The sequence below is a fragment of the Brassica napus genome, chromosome C5, assembly GCF_020379485.1.
Source record: "Brassica napus cultivar Da-Ae chromosome C5, Da-Ae, whole genome shotgun sequence".
Taxonomy (NCBI): Eukaryota; Viridiplantae; Streptophyta; class Magnoliopsida; order Brassicales; family Brassicaceae; genus Brassica; species Brassica napus.
Window position 1 is genome coordinate 22,182,270 of NC_063448.1, and position 19,427 is coordinate 22,201,696.

At 35.5% G+C, this 19,427-nt stretch overlaps 1 protein-coding gene and 2 long non-coding RNA genes across 9 annotated transcripts; 2 read left to right on the top strand and 1 right to left on the bottom strand.

Moving 5' to 3' along the window:
* Positions 1-59: 59 nt before the first annotated feature.
* Positions 60-4,848, bottom strand: LOC125586995. Of its 3 annotated transcripts, none has more exons than XR_007323547.1 (6): positions 2,782-4,848; positions 1,537-2,655; positions 1,364-1,435; positions 1,152-1,250; positions 779-893; positions 60-700 (listed from the first exon to the last, which is right to left on the bottom strand). It is a non-coding gene; the product is annotated as an uncharacterized LOC125586995 (long non-coding RNA). The 3 variants fall into 3 exon arrangements; XR_007323549.1 differs by having other exon boundaries at positions 779-945; XR_007323548.1 differs by having other exon boundaries at positions 779-1,033.
* Positions 4,849-4,991: 143 nt separating this feature from the next.
* Positions 4,992-12,018, top strand: LOC106410985 (serine/threonine-protein phosphatase 6 regulatory subunit 3). Its single transcript, XM_013851637.3, has 19 exons — positions 4,992-5,245; positions 5,795-5,898; positions 6,286-6,372; positions 6,458-6,533; positions 6,624-6,698; positions 6,817-6,870; positions 7,032-7,091; positions 7,471-7,587; positions 7,731-7,825; positions 7,925-8,124; positions 8,362-8,459; positions 8,596-8,699; positions 8,775-8,943; positions 9,018-9,146; positions 9,505-9,587; positions 9,906-10,047; positions 10,615-10,644; positions 10,922-10,992; positions 11,096-12,018. Exons 1-19 carry the CDS (start codon positions 5,207-5,209, stop codon positions 11,766-11,768), a joined length of 2,406 nt encoding a protein of 801 aa, XP_013707091.1. The 5' UTR covers positions 4,992-5,206; the 3' UTR covers positions 11,769-12,018.
* A 4,434-nt stretch (positions 12,019-16,452) lies between these two features.
* Positions 16,453-18,542, top strand: LOC106407719. Of its 5 annotated transcripts, none has more exons than XR_007323550.1 (4): positions 16,453-16,828; positions 16,929-17,037; positions 17,138-17,336; positions 17,411-17,718. It is a non-coding gene; the product is annotated as an uncharacterized LOC106407719 (long non-coding RNA). The 5 variants fall into 5 exon arrangements; XR_007323552.1 differs by adding an exon at positions 17,741-18,542 and having other exon boundaries at positions 16,454-16,828; positions 16,929-17,336; positions 17,411-17,526; XR_007323551.1 differs by having other exon boundaries at positions 16,454-16,828; positions 17,175-17,336.
* The last annotated feature ends 885 nt before the right edge of the window (positions 18,543-19,427 follow it).

Sequence of the window (19,427 nt, forward strand, 5' to 3'; positions counted from 1 at the left end):
AGACAATATAAAAAGAAAGGAAATACGAAGCCGCAAATGAAACATGAACAACATCGCTGTTTAACAATTACGGAAAGAGAAATGTATTTGTTATGATATTTTGACAAAGTTTAAAACGTACATTTATATGTATCTTAATTTCAAAAACTTATTTTTCATTTGAGAAATTGACCTAACTGAGAGCTAATGCAACATAAAAGAAAAACAATAATGATTTATGAAAACTCTATTCCCTTTCTCTGAAGCGCTATGTCAAGTCCAAACTATAGAGATAAACGACTTGTTCAATGGCCATCGTTTTCTTTGATCTTCTTATGGAAGAAGAGACAGAGCTGATACCCGAAAAGGACATAATCTTCTGATCTGACTTCTTATTCGTACTGGCATTATGATGAACTGCGTTCTATGGTGAAGTTGTTTGCTTGAAATTACACTCGCTTGCTCCTCTCCATATAGCTGCAGAGAAGCAATGTTCTTAACTTTTGACATTAGATGAAGCTGTCCAAGCCCAATTCTAAGATCACCAGTTGAAGTTGTAGAAGATTTTGGTTTTTTTCAACTCCTGAAGGGTGAAGGCACCAACTAAGGAATAAAAAGATTTCCAATTCCACATGCATAACCAGGATGATGCAAAGCACAAAAGCATACAATTAGCGAGAACTACCTTGTTCGCACCCATACACATGAAATGATTAGCAGCCTAACAAAGAAAATAAAATGCATTAGTTCATCAGTAAGAAGATCCATGTCACATTCAACAGCTGAAGATTAAACTTACCAAAACAGCATGACACAACTTCTGCTCTTCTTCCTTATTTCTTGAATTTGTTTTGTTCCTTTTCAAGTGCAAGGTGTAATGGGATCCATGAGACACTGAGAACCAATGCGGCTTTCTACGTATATGTAATGGAATTTATCAAAGAGAAGTAGTGAAGGGAGACTGGCCTGCGGAGAGCACAAAATACAAACCGCAATCGCTACTGAGACCGCATAGCCTAGCTGTGTCTGTGCGATTTAAGTGCCTGAAGGCTAACTTAAAGGGACGATGAATGCAGCGAAAGAGGCATTTAAATATGAAGAGAGTAAATGTGAAAGTTACGTAACTACTACAACCAAAATCTGCTGTTACGTAACTAAGTAAATCCACCAACCTTTTATCAGAATCTATCATCATCATGGATCTGCCTTAGTGATACTTCCCCTGACTCTTGTCATGCTTGCATGATTCATATCTGATGTACTTTTTGCATCTGTGCATATCAATGGTATTAAAACAGTTATATATATATATATATATATATATATATATATATATATATCTTAAGTTATATATATATATATATATCTTAAGTTCAATCATTACCTCGGCGACCATGTCACTGAAGTCCTCTGGCCTATTGCGTAGTTTCTCTCCTCTTCTCTTACCTCCTCATACCTTCCAAAAATCAAAAATGTAGGTATAGTTAACAACACTATTTTTTCAATGGCTTTTATCTTCTTATTGAACTCACATGTTGTAGTGGTTCTACTACTTACATGGCCTCCAGCTCTTCTGGCTGTAAACTGATATCCACACGATCTGTCTTTTGCCCCTCATCAGCAAATCAATCGGGTCATATTTACACAATTGCATAAATTAGCCGCTTGTTATAAATCAAACCGAAAATCGAGGACGTATTAAATGCATATAGCAAGCGTCAGAAGACACTACCATAACTAAACGTCTATACCTAATACCAATGATTCTCAAAAACACACAAGACTTGGACAATGCAAAACTAACACGGTCTACATGACCGAACAACCTCAATAGATCAAATTACTTCTAAAGTTTTAGCCTCATTTCCAACTAACCATGAACTATCATTAAGTATTTGACAACGACATACTTAAAGTGCCTACCAATTCCTTTAGTAAACAAAATGTTTGGTAAGTCCGACATAGATTGCTTACCCTTTTTGCTCCCGGCTTGTCTTGAGTACCAGTTTTAATAACGTATGTGTGTGTGGTTCACAACACTGTTCCAGGAGCAATTCTTCAAGTACCTTCAGAATTTTTTTAAAAGGACAGCATTAAAAACCAACCAATAAGAGCTAACAGTAAAATACTGCTCGGCATCAATTAAAATTGGTTTTCCTACTTGATATAGAGGCCTATCGGATTCCTTTCTCTGCTTCAATTGCATTCGGTGCAGGGCCGGCCCCGAGATTTCGGGGCCCTTAGGCGATATTCGTAAAGATTTCATTGAAAATTTTTTTAAAAAAATTTGGGGGCCTTTTTAAAAAATTTGGGGGCCTATATTTATGTAGTTTTTTTCAAAAAATTTAGGGGTCCTAGGCGAATGTTTCATCCGGCTTTCCTCAGGACCGGCCCTGATTCGGTGTCTCTGTGCCAGTTGGAGTGCTGAAAAAGGGAAAAATGTTCAGTTTCATACTTGGATATTAGTATATAATAAAAAGTAATAATAATAATGAAAAAAAGATATTACAGTATATAATAAGCAAACAAATACACCTCAGAGTTTAAAGCAAAACAATACCTCGACAATGTATCAACCGATTCCATGTCGTCTTCTAGTTCCTCTTCATCCATCTCCTCCTCTTGTTCCTCTTCCTCCAAATCACCCCAGTGCTTGCTCTTATCAATAGGCTCATCCTAAAGATCATGATAAAAGAACAACCCATCACATTTGCAAATTATGATAATGTTGAAATAATTTAATAGGAAGCTTATAATATGTTCTAAGAGATGAGAGGCATAAGTCAAGATGCTGCTGCATACCATCCTGGACTTTACTTGACTCCTGCTCAGGCAAGTCTTGTCGTTTTGTTCTCAGTACGTTAAGCATTTAAGTAACTATCCTTAACGTGAATATGACTCGAAGCAGACTGAAGCTGTGGAGGCACTCATACGAGAACTTCCAAAGTTCAGGTTAAAAGCTGTCCCAGATGATTGCGGTGAATGCTTAATCTGTTTAGAGGAGCTCCATATTGGACATGAGGTACTAAACATCTCTTTTCCTAACATTGTCAGGGGATTAGCCAACTTCTTATGCATAAATTTTGCTACAATTCTGTGTTTGCCTGCTTTATTCCTTAGATGAGTGGAAATTGTCTGAATTTTACAGGTTAGAGGTTTACCTTGCGCCCATAATTTCCATGTGGAGTGCATAGACCAGTGGCTGCGTTTGAACGTGAAATGTACTCGGTGTCGTTGCTCAGTTTTTCCAGACCTTGATCTCAGCGCATTATCCAACCTCCAGAGTTCATCAACACAACAGCCCTCCTCACAGGGGAACACGGAAACAACAGAAGCTCGGTACATAAGAAGCCAACCACAAAGCGAGAGCTACTTCCTGAGACTTCAATCTCTAATTTACCCGGTCCATACAGACACCGCTCTGGAGTTTGCAATACCTTAAATCACACATGTAATCTTATAAAGATTCTCTGTACATAGCAAAAAAGTATCAAAACTGCATCCTAAGAGATCAAGAAACTTGACACTGACCAAAGATATTCAGAAAGCCTGCCTCCAATAGCACTGCTTGAGTTCTAAGAGCCTCATCGAACCAACAACCCACGTCGGATCTAAATGGAGACGTTATACATTTAGAGGCCAACCTAAATCAAAACACATAACTAATGCAAGGTCAAATGCTTTCAAAAATCAACAGACCCAATGTGTGACCAAAGTGAAGATTACACTCGACATGGGTTGCCGCAGTATCTCGAGGAAGGATCGAAGTCGAAGGCGTCGTAACAGGCCTGAGCCATTTCGCCGTTACGGATCAGCTCCGATCTGAGAACCGGGTCCATCGGGTCCGTTAACCCGGCCCAATCGTCTTCTCTTTGAATCTTACGCCACGTGTCTCTAAGCCTCCTCTCTTCATCGGTTTTCTTATCGCGCCGGCAGAAATCCTCCGCCGTATGCCACTGTTAATCCTTGCCGTTCACGCTCGAGCATGGAGATGACGGCGGATAAAGAAGCCTCGTTGGTTCTAGAGAGAGAAGCTTTCATAGCTACTCGGGATCTTTTCTCCGGGAGATGAATGAACGAAGGTTTAGAGGAGCTGGTGGTTGTTAGCCATGGATGCGGTGGGTTTTGATTTCCAGAATGTGGAGCCGTTGACAGAGAGACGGGAATACTCTAGATAGGGTGATGCTTGGGGATTTAGGGATTTGAAGTGGAGAGGGAGACAGACAGACTATAATTAAAGGATGCATTGAGACGAAAAGAAAGGTGAAGAGACGATTGGTTTCAAATCATCCGCTTCGCAATGAAGAAATAGGACAGGTCGAGCTGGCAACTTAAAGCTTTGTGATAGGTTGATTTTTTGTGCTTATGTGGACAGCATGAGAGGAGCTCTTATTCAACTTTTAGTATTGTATATGATCATCACCTACTTCATTAGCTTCTACTCAAGGTAGGTCCTGGCTACAAGTGTAGTATCCCGGGTTTATGGTAGTAGAATAGACGGAAATGGTTTATAAGAATTGATTTGGCTAACTATGACACAAAGTGCACTTACTTTTTCGACTATTCGGATAGAACTCCAAAGTTAAGTCCATGGTTTTACATGACTTTGTACAACTACGAACTTGCACCTGAGGCTTAGTATCTCAGGAGCTGTGGAGCAGCATTTTTCGTGGTTGATAGAATCTATTTTGGCCCGTAGTTGTACAAAGTCAACGGTTGTATCTTCTGAAGAACTTCCTCAACGGGAGATGGAGGTCCAACCATTGGGACAAAATCCCAGCTTGTACCTGCCAATAAAATTCACAAAGACATTAACAATAAGACCAAACTAATAGAATCTTTTAGCTTTCAACAATACACAACAGAGAATCTCTAATACTGAGAAAGCATTGGTTTTTATGTACATACATATTGAACCGGAAAAACCTACAGTCAGATTGAACCGGTAGTTTAGATGGTTTAGTGAACCGGGTGTTATAAACTTTAACCGGTAATTTGGATGGTTTAGGGAAGTAGATTTGTTCTATCTCCAAGCAAGCAATACCCCCTCCCGCAATTGAAGGTTCTCTTCTTCCATCTCAGATCGAGTTTACAGATTCTAGGGTTCAGAGTACTTGTTTCCGATCGATTCTTCTTTCATTTCTCTGGGCGAAACTCCCCTTGTGTTGTTAGGGTTTCGAAGATCGGTGGAGGCGGAAGCAATTCGACGTTTTCTTGAGCTGGAAACATGTTCTGGCGAATGGCGGGATTGTCCACGGCTTCTGCCGTGAGTTTTTTTTTCTCCCTGACCTCTTTTTTTGTTTGTTACGGCCATTTATATCTGTGGAATGAGTTTTCGCTGGTTCTTCGTATCCTGGATGCGTTTCTCCTTGGTGGATTTAGCGCATAGGTTTTTGGGGGTTTCGTTTCTGAGGATTTTGGCAGCTTCCTCTGTTTCTTGATTGGGTTATTGATTTCTTGGACATAAAGTTGTAACCAGTGTCTTCTTCATGTACCTAATTCTTGATCATATCTGAGCTTTGTCTCTCTACCATCTTGTTCCGAGTATTTATTGTTTCTGAGTTTGCTTTCTCTTCGACTAATTTGTACAATGGAGATGAGATATAGAGAGAGAGGGAAGATAATATTTTTTAAATGATGGAATCCTCCCCAATAGGGGGACTGTTTAGTTATAACCCATAACCATCAAAACGACACCAATTTAACTATGCAATGATACGTCCTAGTTTTGATTTTTCGAATCGAATGGGATAATTATGTGACTCTATCATGTATTCTGCTGGCACTTATGTATTCTCCTTCTTTCCGTTTGCAGGTTGAAGCAATTTTGGACAAAGATAATTTCACATTAGAGGAACTTCTTGACGAGGATGAAATTATTCAAGAATGCAAAGCCCTCAATGGACGACTCTTAAACTTGTATGCTCCCTCTGTAACCTCTTTTTTTTTCTTGCCTTTTATGCTTCATTACCTTCCTTGGAGAGGATAAGAGTATGCATTATTTGGAGGTGGGCAATCTGTTTCCCTAGGGTGTTCAATGTGTTACCTCAATACGATGTAACTTCTTAAGATATCCACCTTGAAAGCTTGGCTATATAAACGGCTGGGATTTTTTCTAATCTTTTATGCAACCCCACTTTGTAATTTACATTATTTACAACATGCTAGTATTTTGCTACACATACAATATCTCTGTCATCAGGGTGGGCTAAATAATTGGATTCTTCAAACCTCCTGTCGTTAACTATATTCTCTTTTCACTAAAAATGCCGCTCATTCTTGACTATTGGATTCCTTTTATTTCAGCTTGAGAGAAAGAGTGCAGGTGGAACAACTGATTAGCTACATAATAGAGGAGCCTCTCGAAGATGGGGAACTGAAGCGAACATTCAAGTAAATGTTTTGGACAAATGCTATTGTTTTTATTTGCTGATTGTTTTGATGAATAATTTGATATTTTTTTCTAAATGTGTTCCAGGTTTCCTTTTATTGCGTGCGAAATTTTCACATGTGAGATTGAAATGATACTGAAAACACTAGTTGAGGATGAGGAGGTAGATATTGACTTTTTTACGTTCTCCTATATTTATGCTTTGTAAATGCATTTGGGGTTTCTTACCTCTCGTGATGTCTTCCTTTTGCAGTTGATGTTATTGCTGTTTTCGTTTCTGCAAGCCAAAGAAACCCATAACGCATTACTTGCCGGATACTTCAGCAAGGTATTTAGCATTCTGACAAATTTTCAATTATCAGAAAACTCATGGAGAGCTTTCCATGCACTTATATCGGCTCTATAATGTTCTTCTACGTGCCCTTTCTTCTATCTTCCATTACTAGGTTGTCATCTGTCTGCTAGTGCGGAAGACGATCCCTTTCATGCAATTCATAAAAGTAAGTTGGTTTTTGTTTCCTTGATTAGGATATATGCTTAATGTAACTCTGTTTATATTTTGATAACTGGTGCACAATCTAACAATGCTTTAAACATCATTTGACCATCTGGAGATCATAGTAACTATTCATTTATGATTAACCTTGACTTTCTCGTGCAGGATCATCAAGAAATACTGAAGCAGCTTGTTGATTTGATTGGTATAACATCTATAATGGAGGTTGGTCTGCACTTCTGTTTGTGTTTTAGGAACTCTGATTTCGGTGTTCATTTGTTAAACATCTACGTGAGAACGTACTGAATAGTTGGGGAAAAAAATGTTATGCTTTCCTCCCCTTAAAAGTACCTATGGTTCTGTTTATGACAACAATAGTAGTAGACCCAGTCTTGACGATGAGAATTATGGCAATACTGCTAATGTTGCTCTCGTCATTGTCATGTATTATTTGTATAATTATTATTGTCACACCAGTGACTCCTTCAATTGTTATTATCTGTAAACAATAAAGTTGTACGTGTAGGGGGTATTTATATGTTGAAGATTATTAGATTTATGTAATATACTACTTTCTAGACTCTAACTTATTGCTGGTGCTCAGGTTCTAAAACGTCTGATCGGTACTGATGAACACCTATATTCAAACTACACAAGTGCAATGCAGTGGGTAGAAGATACAGATGTTTTAGAGATGATTGTAGACAAGCTTGGCTCCTCCGTAAGTTCCATTCAGTACATTGCTTACATTTCTTTTAATATGGACTAGTCTTATGGCTTTCCTCCTTTATTTTAGATTTATTCTAGCTTCCGAGGCAATGTTATTTACTAATACCTTGGAGATTTTTTGGTTATATTTTGTAGGATTCCCCCGAGGTACATGCAAACGCAGCTGAAATTCTTTGTACTGTAGCAAGATACGCACCCCCTGGGCTTGCAACAAAACTTTCCAGCCCCAGGTAGACTTTTCTCGGCTTTGGCTATTGTTTTTATGTAGTCGCTGGTGCTTTTGAAAATTTCTATTTATATTGTTTTGATTCCTGTAAAATTTTATGCAGCTGCACTGGAAGGTTGTTGAAACATACTTTAGAAGATTCACGGCCTAAGTCTGTTCTGGTTAATTCATTATCTGTATGCATATCTCTGCTGGATCCTAAGAGGTTTACATTGGGGACTTATCATATGTATGGTCGTCAACTAACCCATGAAAGCCTGGTAACTAATCCCGAGACAGTAGAGGGAATGCTTGGAAGCCTAGGTGAGCACACACGAGATGTTTATTAGCTTTCATATGTAGTTGCTCTTATGGGAAGAAAGAATACTGGGTTCTTTTAGTGGTTTTTTCCTGATGTAAAGAGACTAGATGTGCAAGACTATCATATATAGCATTTTTCTTTCACAACTTAATAGGTCTTTTTATTTTATTTTGTTGTTCGTACTGTTAGTTCGTCTCTTGGCTGCTTTAATTACTTTGTAATACGCTTCGACTATGCAGGTGATTTACTCATGCTTTTGAATGTTTCATCTGCTGAGGGTGTTCTGTTAACAACATATGGCAAGTTGCAACCACCTCTTGGAAAACACAGACTAAAGGTACTTTTATTGTTCTCATTTCTTTGAATTGTTATCTAATTATAATGTTTCTGTTCACTGTTATGGTTATCATATCAAATTTCTGAACTACATCCGTTCAACAGATGAAAATTTGACTTCTGTTTCTTTTTCCTAGATTGTAGAGTTTATTTCAGTCTTACTTACAGTCGGTAGTGAAGCAGCGGAGAAGGAAGTAATTCGACTTGGAGTGGTGAAAAGAGTGTTGGACTTGTTATTCGAGTAAGTGGGAAATTATATTTTCTCAGTTGATGGTATGCAAGATGGCGCGCTAAATTGTGGTGCAATTTTTTTCAGGTATCCCTACAACAATTTTTTACATCACCATGTGGAGAATGTAATTCTCTCATGTTTGGAGAGCAAAAACTCTCAAGTTCTTGACCATCTTTTCAGCGAATGCAATCTTATTGGAAGTATACTAGAGGCGGAAAAAAACTCCATATTAAGTGATGCTGGCTCTGATAAGGTGAAGCTACTTAATTGCTAACGTCTGGGGTTGGCATCATTATCTATTAACTTGGTTAACATGTAATGTCTCAGCTCCATCCTACAGTCCCTGCAGAGGGTAGAAAGCCACTCAGGATTGGAAGCATGGGTCATTTGACTCGCATCTCGAATAAACTTCTCCAGCTAGCTAATAGCAATGTAGAAATTCAGTCACATTTAGTGGTATGCCACACCTCTGTCTGATGGACTTTATTTTTTAGATGATTGCCACACATTCATGTGCATATGCAGGTATGAAGTGCAAAAAGTTTGTTTATTCGACTTGAAAATATTCAGTTCGAGTAAATTAATTGCTATTCTTAGTTTTCAGAGTTTTATTTATGAGTATGATATTTCTGTACATTTGTTGTATATTTTTCTGTAGAAGATCCGATGGTCAAAAACAATTTGCTAATGTTTTAACCTCTCTTTGGTTTCTCCCAAGCATACATTCTTGATGGCTTGTTTTCATGTGAAATGTTGACAGTATCAACCTCTTTATATCTTGTTCAAGGTTCTTTCTTTACGTTTATTTTACCAGGCAAATAGCAATTGGGTGGATTGGCAGACGGATGTCCTGTCAAAGCGTAATACGTTGGAAAATGTCTACTCTTGGGCCTGCGGGTATGTATTTTTTTCTTGCTAGACTTAAAGAAACCTGATGAAAACAGGCTTCTGTTTTTAGAGATTATGACCAAAAGCAGAGGTTATGCTTGAAGCTGTATATTTCTTATTTAAATTTGTCATATTTGTGTAATCTGCCTTAAGAGTAATCAAGATATATGGTAAGTTTAAATGTGGTTGCACATTCCCGGTAGATGGCAATTAGAGAGCCTGCTTTTGTGAAGCTTTTTAGGGGCTGGTAAATGTTACATGAGAGGCAGTAGTGATGGTTGGTGTAGTATTGATAATTCCTTTTACTGATATTCTCTGTCTTAACAGGAGGCCAACTTCACTCCTTGATCGTAATAGAGATAGCGATGATGATGATTACCACGATAGAGACTATGATGTGGCAGCCCTAGCAAACAACTTGAGCCAGGCCTTTAAATATGGCATTTACAGCAACGATGACATGGATGAGGTGATGTTCTCGTGTTTCCTTATCATTGCTGCTACGTTGTGATCCTTTTTATGATTATCATAGATTTAAGCCACATCCTTTAGTTAGTCTTGAAACTATCTTGGAAGGTCATGGGTGTTGATTGTTGAGACAAAGGAGAAAATCGATTCAGGAATTTTGTAGGAAATCTCATTTTATTTTTTGTTGGTCTTTAATCCTGTTATATAGTTCCGGAAATATGATACATAGTGAAATCTGATGCTTGAATGTTTAAAGTTTTGGTGATGTCTTGGACCACTGGGATTGATGTAGTACTCCTATATTTGGTGGACAGTCAAATCGTCACTTCTTTCTCCAATCATTCTATAATTGGTTAACCTCTGGATAGTTAGCATGTGGTTTTCCTACCGTCTTCTCTTCCCCAATATCATCTTTAACTAGGCCGGATGCTTGGCTTAGTCGGTTTACCTGAGCAACTATTTTTCTGTTATAGCTTTTGATTTTCGTTGCATTCTTTTCCTGAAACTGTAAGATTACATGCTATAAACATTTGTTCTGTTATTAACATTTTTCATTTATCCCCTGCAGGCCCAAGGCTCTATGGAACGGGATGATGAGGTATTATTTGTCTTTTCCTTATCTATAAGAACTGAAACTTGAAAAATCTTTGTTATATGACGCTAAACAAATCTTAACCCCTTTTGGGAGAAGATTTCGTTTTTGGAACAATTTTTAATTTCTTACTTTATCTCCTTTCTGTATTATTTATTGCTGAGAAGTCCCTCAAAGATTTATTGCGGCCTCTTGAGTCTGTTCGTCTAAAGCAGTCAGTATAAAAGCTAGCTTAGTGATTAGTGTAGACATGAAAGCCTCTTATGAAGTCTCTATGTTGCAGGATGTCTACTTTGATGATGAATCTGCAGAAGTCGTCATATCTTCCTTGCGCCTTGGAGATGATCAGGAGAGGTAATGGGTTTAGACTTTTCTTTTCTGGTAGAAATCAATCGTTTCTATTCATATGGCTGATGCGGTCCTTTAACTTACACAATGTAACATGCTGTCTTTGTAGCGGCTCACTCTTCACAAATTCAAACTGGTTTGCTTTCGATGATGAAAAGGCTGCGAATGAGCGCTCAGTGAACTCAATCGCTTCCCCTTCACCCGATGGTGATGATGATGTCATCATAGGTGAAGCCGATGAATTCAGCGACACTGCAGCCTCTTCCGCGGCTGTTGATATGGAAACAGAAGATTCTACATCAAAGAATCGTTCCGGTAATCCGAGTGAACCAGAAGCTGAAAAATCACCAGCTTGGGTTGAATGGAGAGAGACCTCCGAGTCCACTGCGCCTTCTTCAAACCCAGACGAAGCCACCATAATGCCCAATGGAGAGGTTCAAACCGAGAAAGAGGATACTGGCGATGATACCGATAAGAAAAGTGCAGAGGAGAATCCACCACCAGATACATGTGACGATGAAACCACAGAGAAGTCACTAAATGCAAGTGGTGTTGCGACCACTGAGAGCTCACCAGATGCAGCAAGTTGCGAGGCTGAAATAGCGGAGAAGTTGAAAGAATCGAGTTGTGATGCATCAAAACAAGCAGCTGAATCGCATGAGAAGAATGCTGAAAGCTCTGAACCTGCATTCCCGCAGGAGACAGAGAAGAGCGAGGAAGCAGAAGTAGATGATGCCAAAGAAAGTAAAGAAGCTGTAAAGGAACCAGAGAAGGTAGTGTGATCCTTTATTTCACACCTGGGGGGTCACTTTTTAACTAAGTAAATCAAATACCTGCTGATTCTTTTTGGTTTTATATAGTTTGGTTAAAGGGAATTTATCTGTTACGAATACTAGTTATTACTATTCTTGTTTTTTCCTTTGTTCACGTTTTCATTATATCATCTCCAAATCTAGTCCCAACATTATTGTCGACCAAAAGTTCCCGTTAGCTTTATCATTTTCTTTCTAATTGAAGTTTTCTTTTACCTCATCAACTTTGACATCATAATACTCTTTTTGTGTGTTCATAATTTGTGTGTTTTTTGTTGCCTTGTTAAAACTTTGTCATGGAAAAATACAGTGGGACAAAAACCATAATAAAAAAAATAGTACAACCACACATAGTATCATATTTATTCTCCTAGAAAAAACATCTTCAGGATATGCATTCCGATCAAATAAATATCTTTTAGATTGAGTATATCTGAATAAACTCTTTTGATATAGATTGAGTATATTATAATAAACTCTTTTGATTTCTATTATAATATCTAGAATCTTAAGACTTTTGGTCCTTGATTCTCTTTTGACATAGACAATAATTTCGTTGTCTGATTGAACTTCAAGCCAAATATCTTAGCATACAATCGTCTAACCAATTGTTTTGTACATATGAGTTGTTCATGCTCGTACTATAAAAGTTCTGTTGTGACTTTCTTTCTTCTCATGCGAAATCATATGTTTCAATCATGAAAATGATCAGTAACTTACTCAAATAACACTTTAAGAATGATACTTCAGGATCAATCATATATATGATCATTTTAAAGTCTTTACTGATCTTCGAAGATAACATCTCTTATTCTAGATGTCGAGTTTGGAATACATAACAATGTAGTCTTTTCAAGATATTTCTTCTAAACAAACAATTTGTTATAACTCTTCAAAGAGTTTGGATTATATTCAAATCAATGATTTTATTTATTCATAATCCCTTGAAAAATACAAATGGATACATTAATTAACCTTATAATATTTCATATCCCATAAAATATTTTGTTCCAGTTCGATCGAATAGCTAGAGTTCCTATGAACATGATTTTGATATCATCAATCCTTCATGGATTTTATCTTTCAAAGATTAGCATTTTCCAGTAGGTCGTATAATTCAAGTTTTATTGTCAGATTGATAAGGAACTTGAAAGTAGTTGCATCTACCACATGAGACTATATCTCTTCACAACCAATTCCATATTGGTCTTTCTTTAGTGCAACAACTCATTTCTATCCCACTTGTATACGCATTTTGGTGTATGGACTACTGGTCCAAATATTTCTCTCTTTCATGAGAGTTTATATTTTTATCTATTATATCTTTCTAATTTATTTGTGTAGACTTTTCAATAGACTTTATTTCATGATCCTATTTCTCTTTTATCATATCAACTACTACTTTGCGTGCATAAATATCTTCGACATCGAATTGCTATTGGTTCCATTTTATTTCGTATATGACATAACTTATTGAGATCTCTTCATTGTCTCAAGTACCTGAATTTCTTTCAGTCATGTTTAATGTCTCTTCTGGAGATCATTCAAAACTATATTTCCTCTTGACCATTATTAATTTATGCTCCTTTTGATTTACTAAGATTCTTAACTTTGGAACCAACACGTCAACCATGTTGCAGGCGTGACTAGCAGTTTGATATTGTTCTTATAGAAAATCAATTCTTATTGGAGCATTTACATCTGGTATATGTGGCTTGATCACAATTTATATGGGTCAGTAAATGTGTCTGACAACTGCTTTACTAAGCTTGTGATTGAATTATCTTTTGGACTTCTATTTCACATTCTATTTAGTCAGAGGATCAATGATAATTCATTTCAACTTATTATATTTTCCAGCTGGTTATTTACTCCCCCTTATGTTGGAAATACTAATTCAATTTTAGCATTAGTATCGAGCCTTACTTATATCCTTCGGGGAAGACTCTAGATACTTAAGTATCAATGAGATTCATATCCAACATATATTCCCAACCTCATTTGAAACACAGTAATAAAGTTGTGTGGAGCAACTATAATGTATATTGCACATCCAAAACTCTTAGACGAAAAATGGTTGGTTTCTAACCCAATACCAATGATCAATGGCGGACCCATGATCTAATTTTACATGGGTCAAACTTGTTATTCAAAAGGAAAAAAGGAATAAAAGGTGTCATAGGTAGGATTCGAACCGCGGGTTAGGGGTGTCAGAACGAAGACTTTACCGCTAGAACTACCGATTCTTCATTGTTTTATGGAACAAATTAAACTTTATTGAGATTTAAGAAGTGTCAGGTGCAACCCCATCTTCCTCTGTAGGTCCACCACTGCCAATGATGGGGAGAACTAGTGATTACTTGTTGGCTTGATATGAATTATGTTGCTCAAAATGTTCAATACTTATTCCAATGAACATGTAATAATTATCAAATACTTAAGACGTGAATTCACCAAGATTATAAAGATGCATAGGGGTGATCAGTCCACCAACATCTCATTTATTCATGCCAATACTTCATTTGGCTTACTTCATTTGGCTGGTGAAAACTGTATTACCATTTTATCTTATAAGCAAGCAACATATGTGAAATCATTCGCAAGAATATTCAGGTTCTTCAATGAATATTCACATAAATCTTTATGTATCTTTTCGCAGCATTATTGAACCAAAATGGTCTAACTAGTTTGTACCAAATATTTTATAAACTTCTGGTTTACTATATATTTATCTCTATTACACTAATATGTGTGTAGTACAATCTATAAGAGAATGTAGGTACTTTCTCTAAAATATTTTTATTGCCTTGAAAAATACTTTTGATTTGCAATTAATTTAACATTTCTTTCGTTTAGTATCTCAACATAACTTTTCTCAAAATTCCATAGATCTACTTTAAGAAGGATTTGTCAACCAATTTTAGTGTAAACATAATCTTTTGGATGTTTCATTTATTATAAAATGTGAGATTCTTTAACTCTTCTCCTCAAGATGATAATACTACAACGTTATCATCTTATTTTTGAATCAACAACATGGTCATGTATTCTTTTTCAGATCTTTCTAACTTTTGAGACTTATAAGAATATGTCGCAATAAGGATTCTAAATTACATTCTTATGTGCAGTAATATTATGTACTCTTCAGGAGCATTCATATATATCTTCTTCTTAAACATTCTATAAGCTTTATGTTATCTTGTATTGTACTCACAATAATTATATTTCATCTTCAAATGATTGAATCATATCTCTTCTTTATTACCATCTTTATTTTCTCAACTTCAAGTGAGAATATGAATTCTATAAAGAAACTCTACGGCTTTTGACCTTATTTATATTTATATTTACGTATACACCCATTTTTATGTTCACTTTCTTGACCAATACTCTTTGTGTGGATTTTTTTCTCAATATAAAATGTCATATTCTCTTCAAGAGAATGGATCATAATCAAGTAGACGAGATTTATCATCTTATATCAATAGCTCATTATTTTTATGAGTTTTAAGGACACAACATATACTTATAAACTTCTTTAATATCTTTTATCAACGTGTATGTTGGACAACTTTACTTATGTGAAAATGTATTTTTTAATATATATGCATCATCAAAAATTTCTTCGAGAAAATTTAGTTTTAAATTTACATCCAACATAGTTAGGTTTATTTACAGGCTTTATGTCTTGTAATCTTTAGATGCAAAATACATAATGAGCTTTAAATAATCACATTCAGGTGATCATACTTTTCTTTAGATTATTCTCCAAAATTTATAGATTTTTTATTGTCAATCCTTAAACTTAAAACCCAAAAGATGATGGTAATATAATAATAATTAATTTCAAATTATATAGAAATATGTATTATTATAAGTGTCTAATTGCAAAGTATATGTATAATAATCCTATATTACTTATGTCATTCACTCGTACTATTTCATTAACCATCACTATATTAATGTTGTATAGAGAGTATGACAAATAAAAACATTTATCTTAATAAAAAGTGTATGGGTGATGAGAGTTCCAGCTATTCATGTTTTTAACTGGTTGTGATCTCACGCTATATCTTCTCTTTTGAGAGAATACACAATCCTGAAATACTTAAACTTGCTCATATAAATATGGACATTACATTACTAAATATCAACATATAATCGAAAGTTGTTTATGATATTAGACCAAAGAGTAACCGATTACAAATAACAATTTCCCTTCTTTTTTTTGTTATCAACTTAACCGACTCTATGATTACAAATAATTTCTATTAAATGTTCCAAGAAAGAATGAAAGTAAATGTGATTCAAAAAATATATTTCGGAAATAATTTAGTGTGATACTTTCGAATCATAAAACATGATAAACCACAAATCACATAGACCAAATTAATTATCAAGCAAACGTCATTTTGCTAAAAACCAAAACATGAATCAATAAAGTAGATAATTCATCTAGCCCATGTACTAAACCAATTCAAACCAGTAATTATCTAAAACAACTTAAACCAAAATAATATCAAATCAGATTAAAGAGAGCTGAGAGCATGTGACGTTCCAAGTAATATAGAAATTACTGTATCTAATTATATAAAGAAGAGTTGATTCTTTCCTGGTGAAGCCACATGGGATTCCATGTCACAAATTCGAGTTCTGTGCTGTTGACACGTGTCCAGTTTTATCAAAACGCAGTGATTCATTAACTTGGAAATCAGATGGGCTTTGTCTAAAGATTGGGCTTAAGTTCGTTCTTTGTTTTCGGCCATGCTACCACCTTACTGCGCAAACCCTAATCTGTGGTGATGAACAGGTGTGTTCTTAGCGGAGACGGTGCCGGTCGAGTGTCCTACCCGTTTCTGTACGTCTTTTTTACGTCTTTAATCCCATTAATTCAGACGCCAACTACGAGATCTTCATTTCCGTAGTTTCCGTCGGCAGTATCGGTTATAAATATGTTAGTATGTCTCTTCTGGGAATCGCGATCTCCAAAATACTCATCTAGATATCGATTGCTCATGGTGGACGTTAAGGTGAGTCAATATTCTTATCCAAGGTGTATTTGACATCGAGTATACTCAGTATTTAGGTGATTAATAACTGAAACATCTTCTATCTTCATCTCTCATCCAGTCGAGTTGCTTTCTCAACAATTGCTTCCTTCAGCATCTGGTTTAGGAAGGTCAAGCAGAAGACCATCAGATTCCCAATGTTAAAGAACGGTGAATCAAGCTTGCTAAATGTACGGTAATTATTCAAACAATTGCAGACATGATTCTAAGTTTTTATTTTATGGTAGACGTTATTTTAGTGATTGGAGTTTATAACTGATTTTTCTGAAGTTTATAACTTCGTTTGGAGTATCTTCGATGCTCACAGTAAAGGCTGCATGCAAAAGCTCAAGGAAATGGATCCTTTAAATTTTGAAACTGTTAGAACCTGTTTTACCTTGCGGCCTCACCCGTTGGAAAGACAATTGTAACTGAAGGAGGAGATGCGACCTTAAGGTTCTGGAATGTCTTACCATCCCTGAAATCTCAGGTAAAAGTAAAAACAATCAACTTATACGCATTAACGCAGTGATATTTTCAGAGATAATAAGTTGATCTTCTCAGTATTAGGTGGGATCTGTGCTGAGCGTAGTCTGCTGGGTGTGACTAGATGTGCAACTATGCTTGAAGAAAGAGTTAGATCCTATGCAAACCACCAAAACCAGGATTCACTTCAACTGGTATTATTATACTTTTGTTAACTTATAGTAGATAATTAGCCGAATTCCTTTCGTAGTTTCCTCAAGCTTTTATTATATGGGAATCATACTTATTGTTTTTGTATCTTCATATAGCTGCTGTAATGAGTTCCATTATCATTTTTAGTCTGTTACTTTTCATGCTATTCAATTACTGAGAGTCATTGGCTAAGATCTTGACACTGAGATTCTTCAGGTTGATGGAACGTCTTGATACTTGAATTCCCTTTCTCATCTTTTCGTAAGAACCAAGGAGTTTGTTTATATCGTCACGTTAAAAACTTAGAGCTTTGCTTTCACAATCGAGGTTTACAATTATCTTTTTTTTTACTGAAGTTTTACAGTTATCTTCTTCTATTTTTTTCTGAACTATTGTCTAAAATTATCTTTAAGCAATAATATTCTTTTTTTTTTCTTAAGTACACAACTAACCATCTCTATTGCCCTTCTTTAAGTGGTACACCAGTTTCGATAGGAAAGGCGCTGACCATTTACAAGTTTTGATTTACGTTTACCAGTTGCCACATGCATGAAAACCGTGACATGACTAGGAGATTCTCACAGAGTTAATCACTAACCTGTAAATATAAGTTTCCTGTCATACATTTAGGGTTATGTTCTGGAGGGAGATACAGCCTTCTTTGGTTTAGTATGGTTTAACATATAGTCCGCTTCAAATTTTTTTGGTGTCAATCACGGACCCGTTTCTTTTTGGATTTAAAGTTGCATGCATTTGTGTGTTTGTTATATATATGAAGTCTGGAGGTAAAAGGAGAGACAAACACCATCTGAACCAACATGAGTGACAAGAGCAGAGGAAAAAGAGAGTTCTTCGGTATAGATTTGAGTCATAATTTGTATCATCAGTCTATACCACCTAGATTTCGGTATAGACGACTCCGTCATATTTAAGAGTTTTACATTTCTGGGTTTAATAAAAAACAGCATGTTAACACTTACACATACGTCAAATTATTGGTTACCAAATACAGGGTCCATAATACATGTTTACTGTGTTTCGAATGATTTAGTATATCCATGGAATATATCTACTACATTATTCATACAACAAAATACAAATATATGTCAAATAAATCAACACAATTAGTTTTATTCGTACTAGCTTATTCATACAAAATATATAGCCCCATAAAATATATTCCATATAGTATTAATTATCCTAACATAACTAGATACACATAAATATAATAGTGATAGTTAAAAAAAAACAAATAACAAATTTGTACATCCAAAATACTGTTAGGTTAAAATATATTCTTCCCATATTCTAATGTAACGAAATGTATATTAATTTATATTCATTACTAAGATTTAATACACAATATATACAGAAAAAATATAAAAAAGTAAGAAACCCCTAAGATTTTTTCCTGCGATCTACTCATTGATTCAAAATAATACATAATTCTACGCAAACAATAATAATATATACAAATAACTTGGTTTATTTAGTCTCCACGTACAATAACATATACAGCATCAAACTAATATGTAAAGTTTCATATATAACTGTTTTAATTATTTAAAATTTACATCCCGCCCGTAGGGCGGGCCGATCCTAGTAAACCATATAAGGAATAAATATATATCAAACAATAAATGAATGATAAAAACATATATTCTATTCACAAGATGCTTTCTTCGGTAAATATTCATGACAGCGCTTGAAAAGTAAATATTCTAGTTGCTATTCAGTGTTCACAATGTCCTTTTATAAACACAAGTTTTGTAATAACTAGTAAATATTGACCCAAGTAAATTAACATACGTCAAAACAATTTCCTTATCAATCTAGTAACTGATTCTCAATCTATGAATTCAATATACATACTAGAATTACCGCATAAAATATCAAGTATATA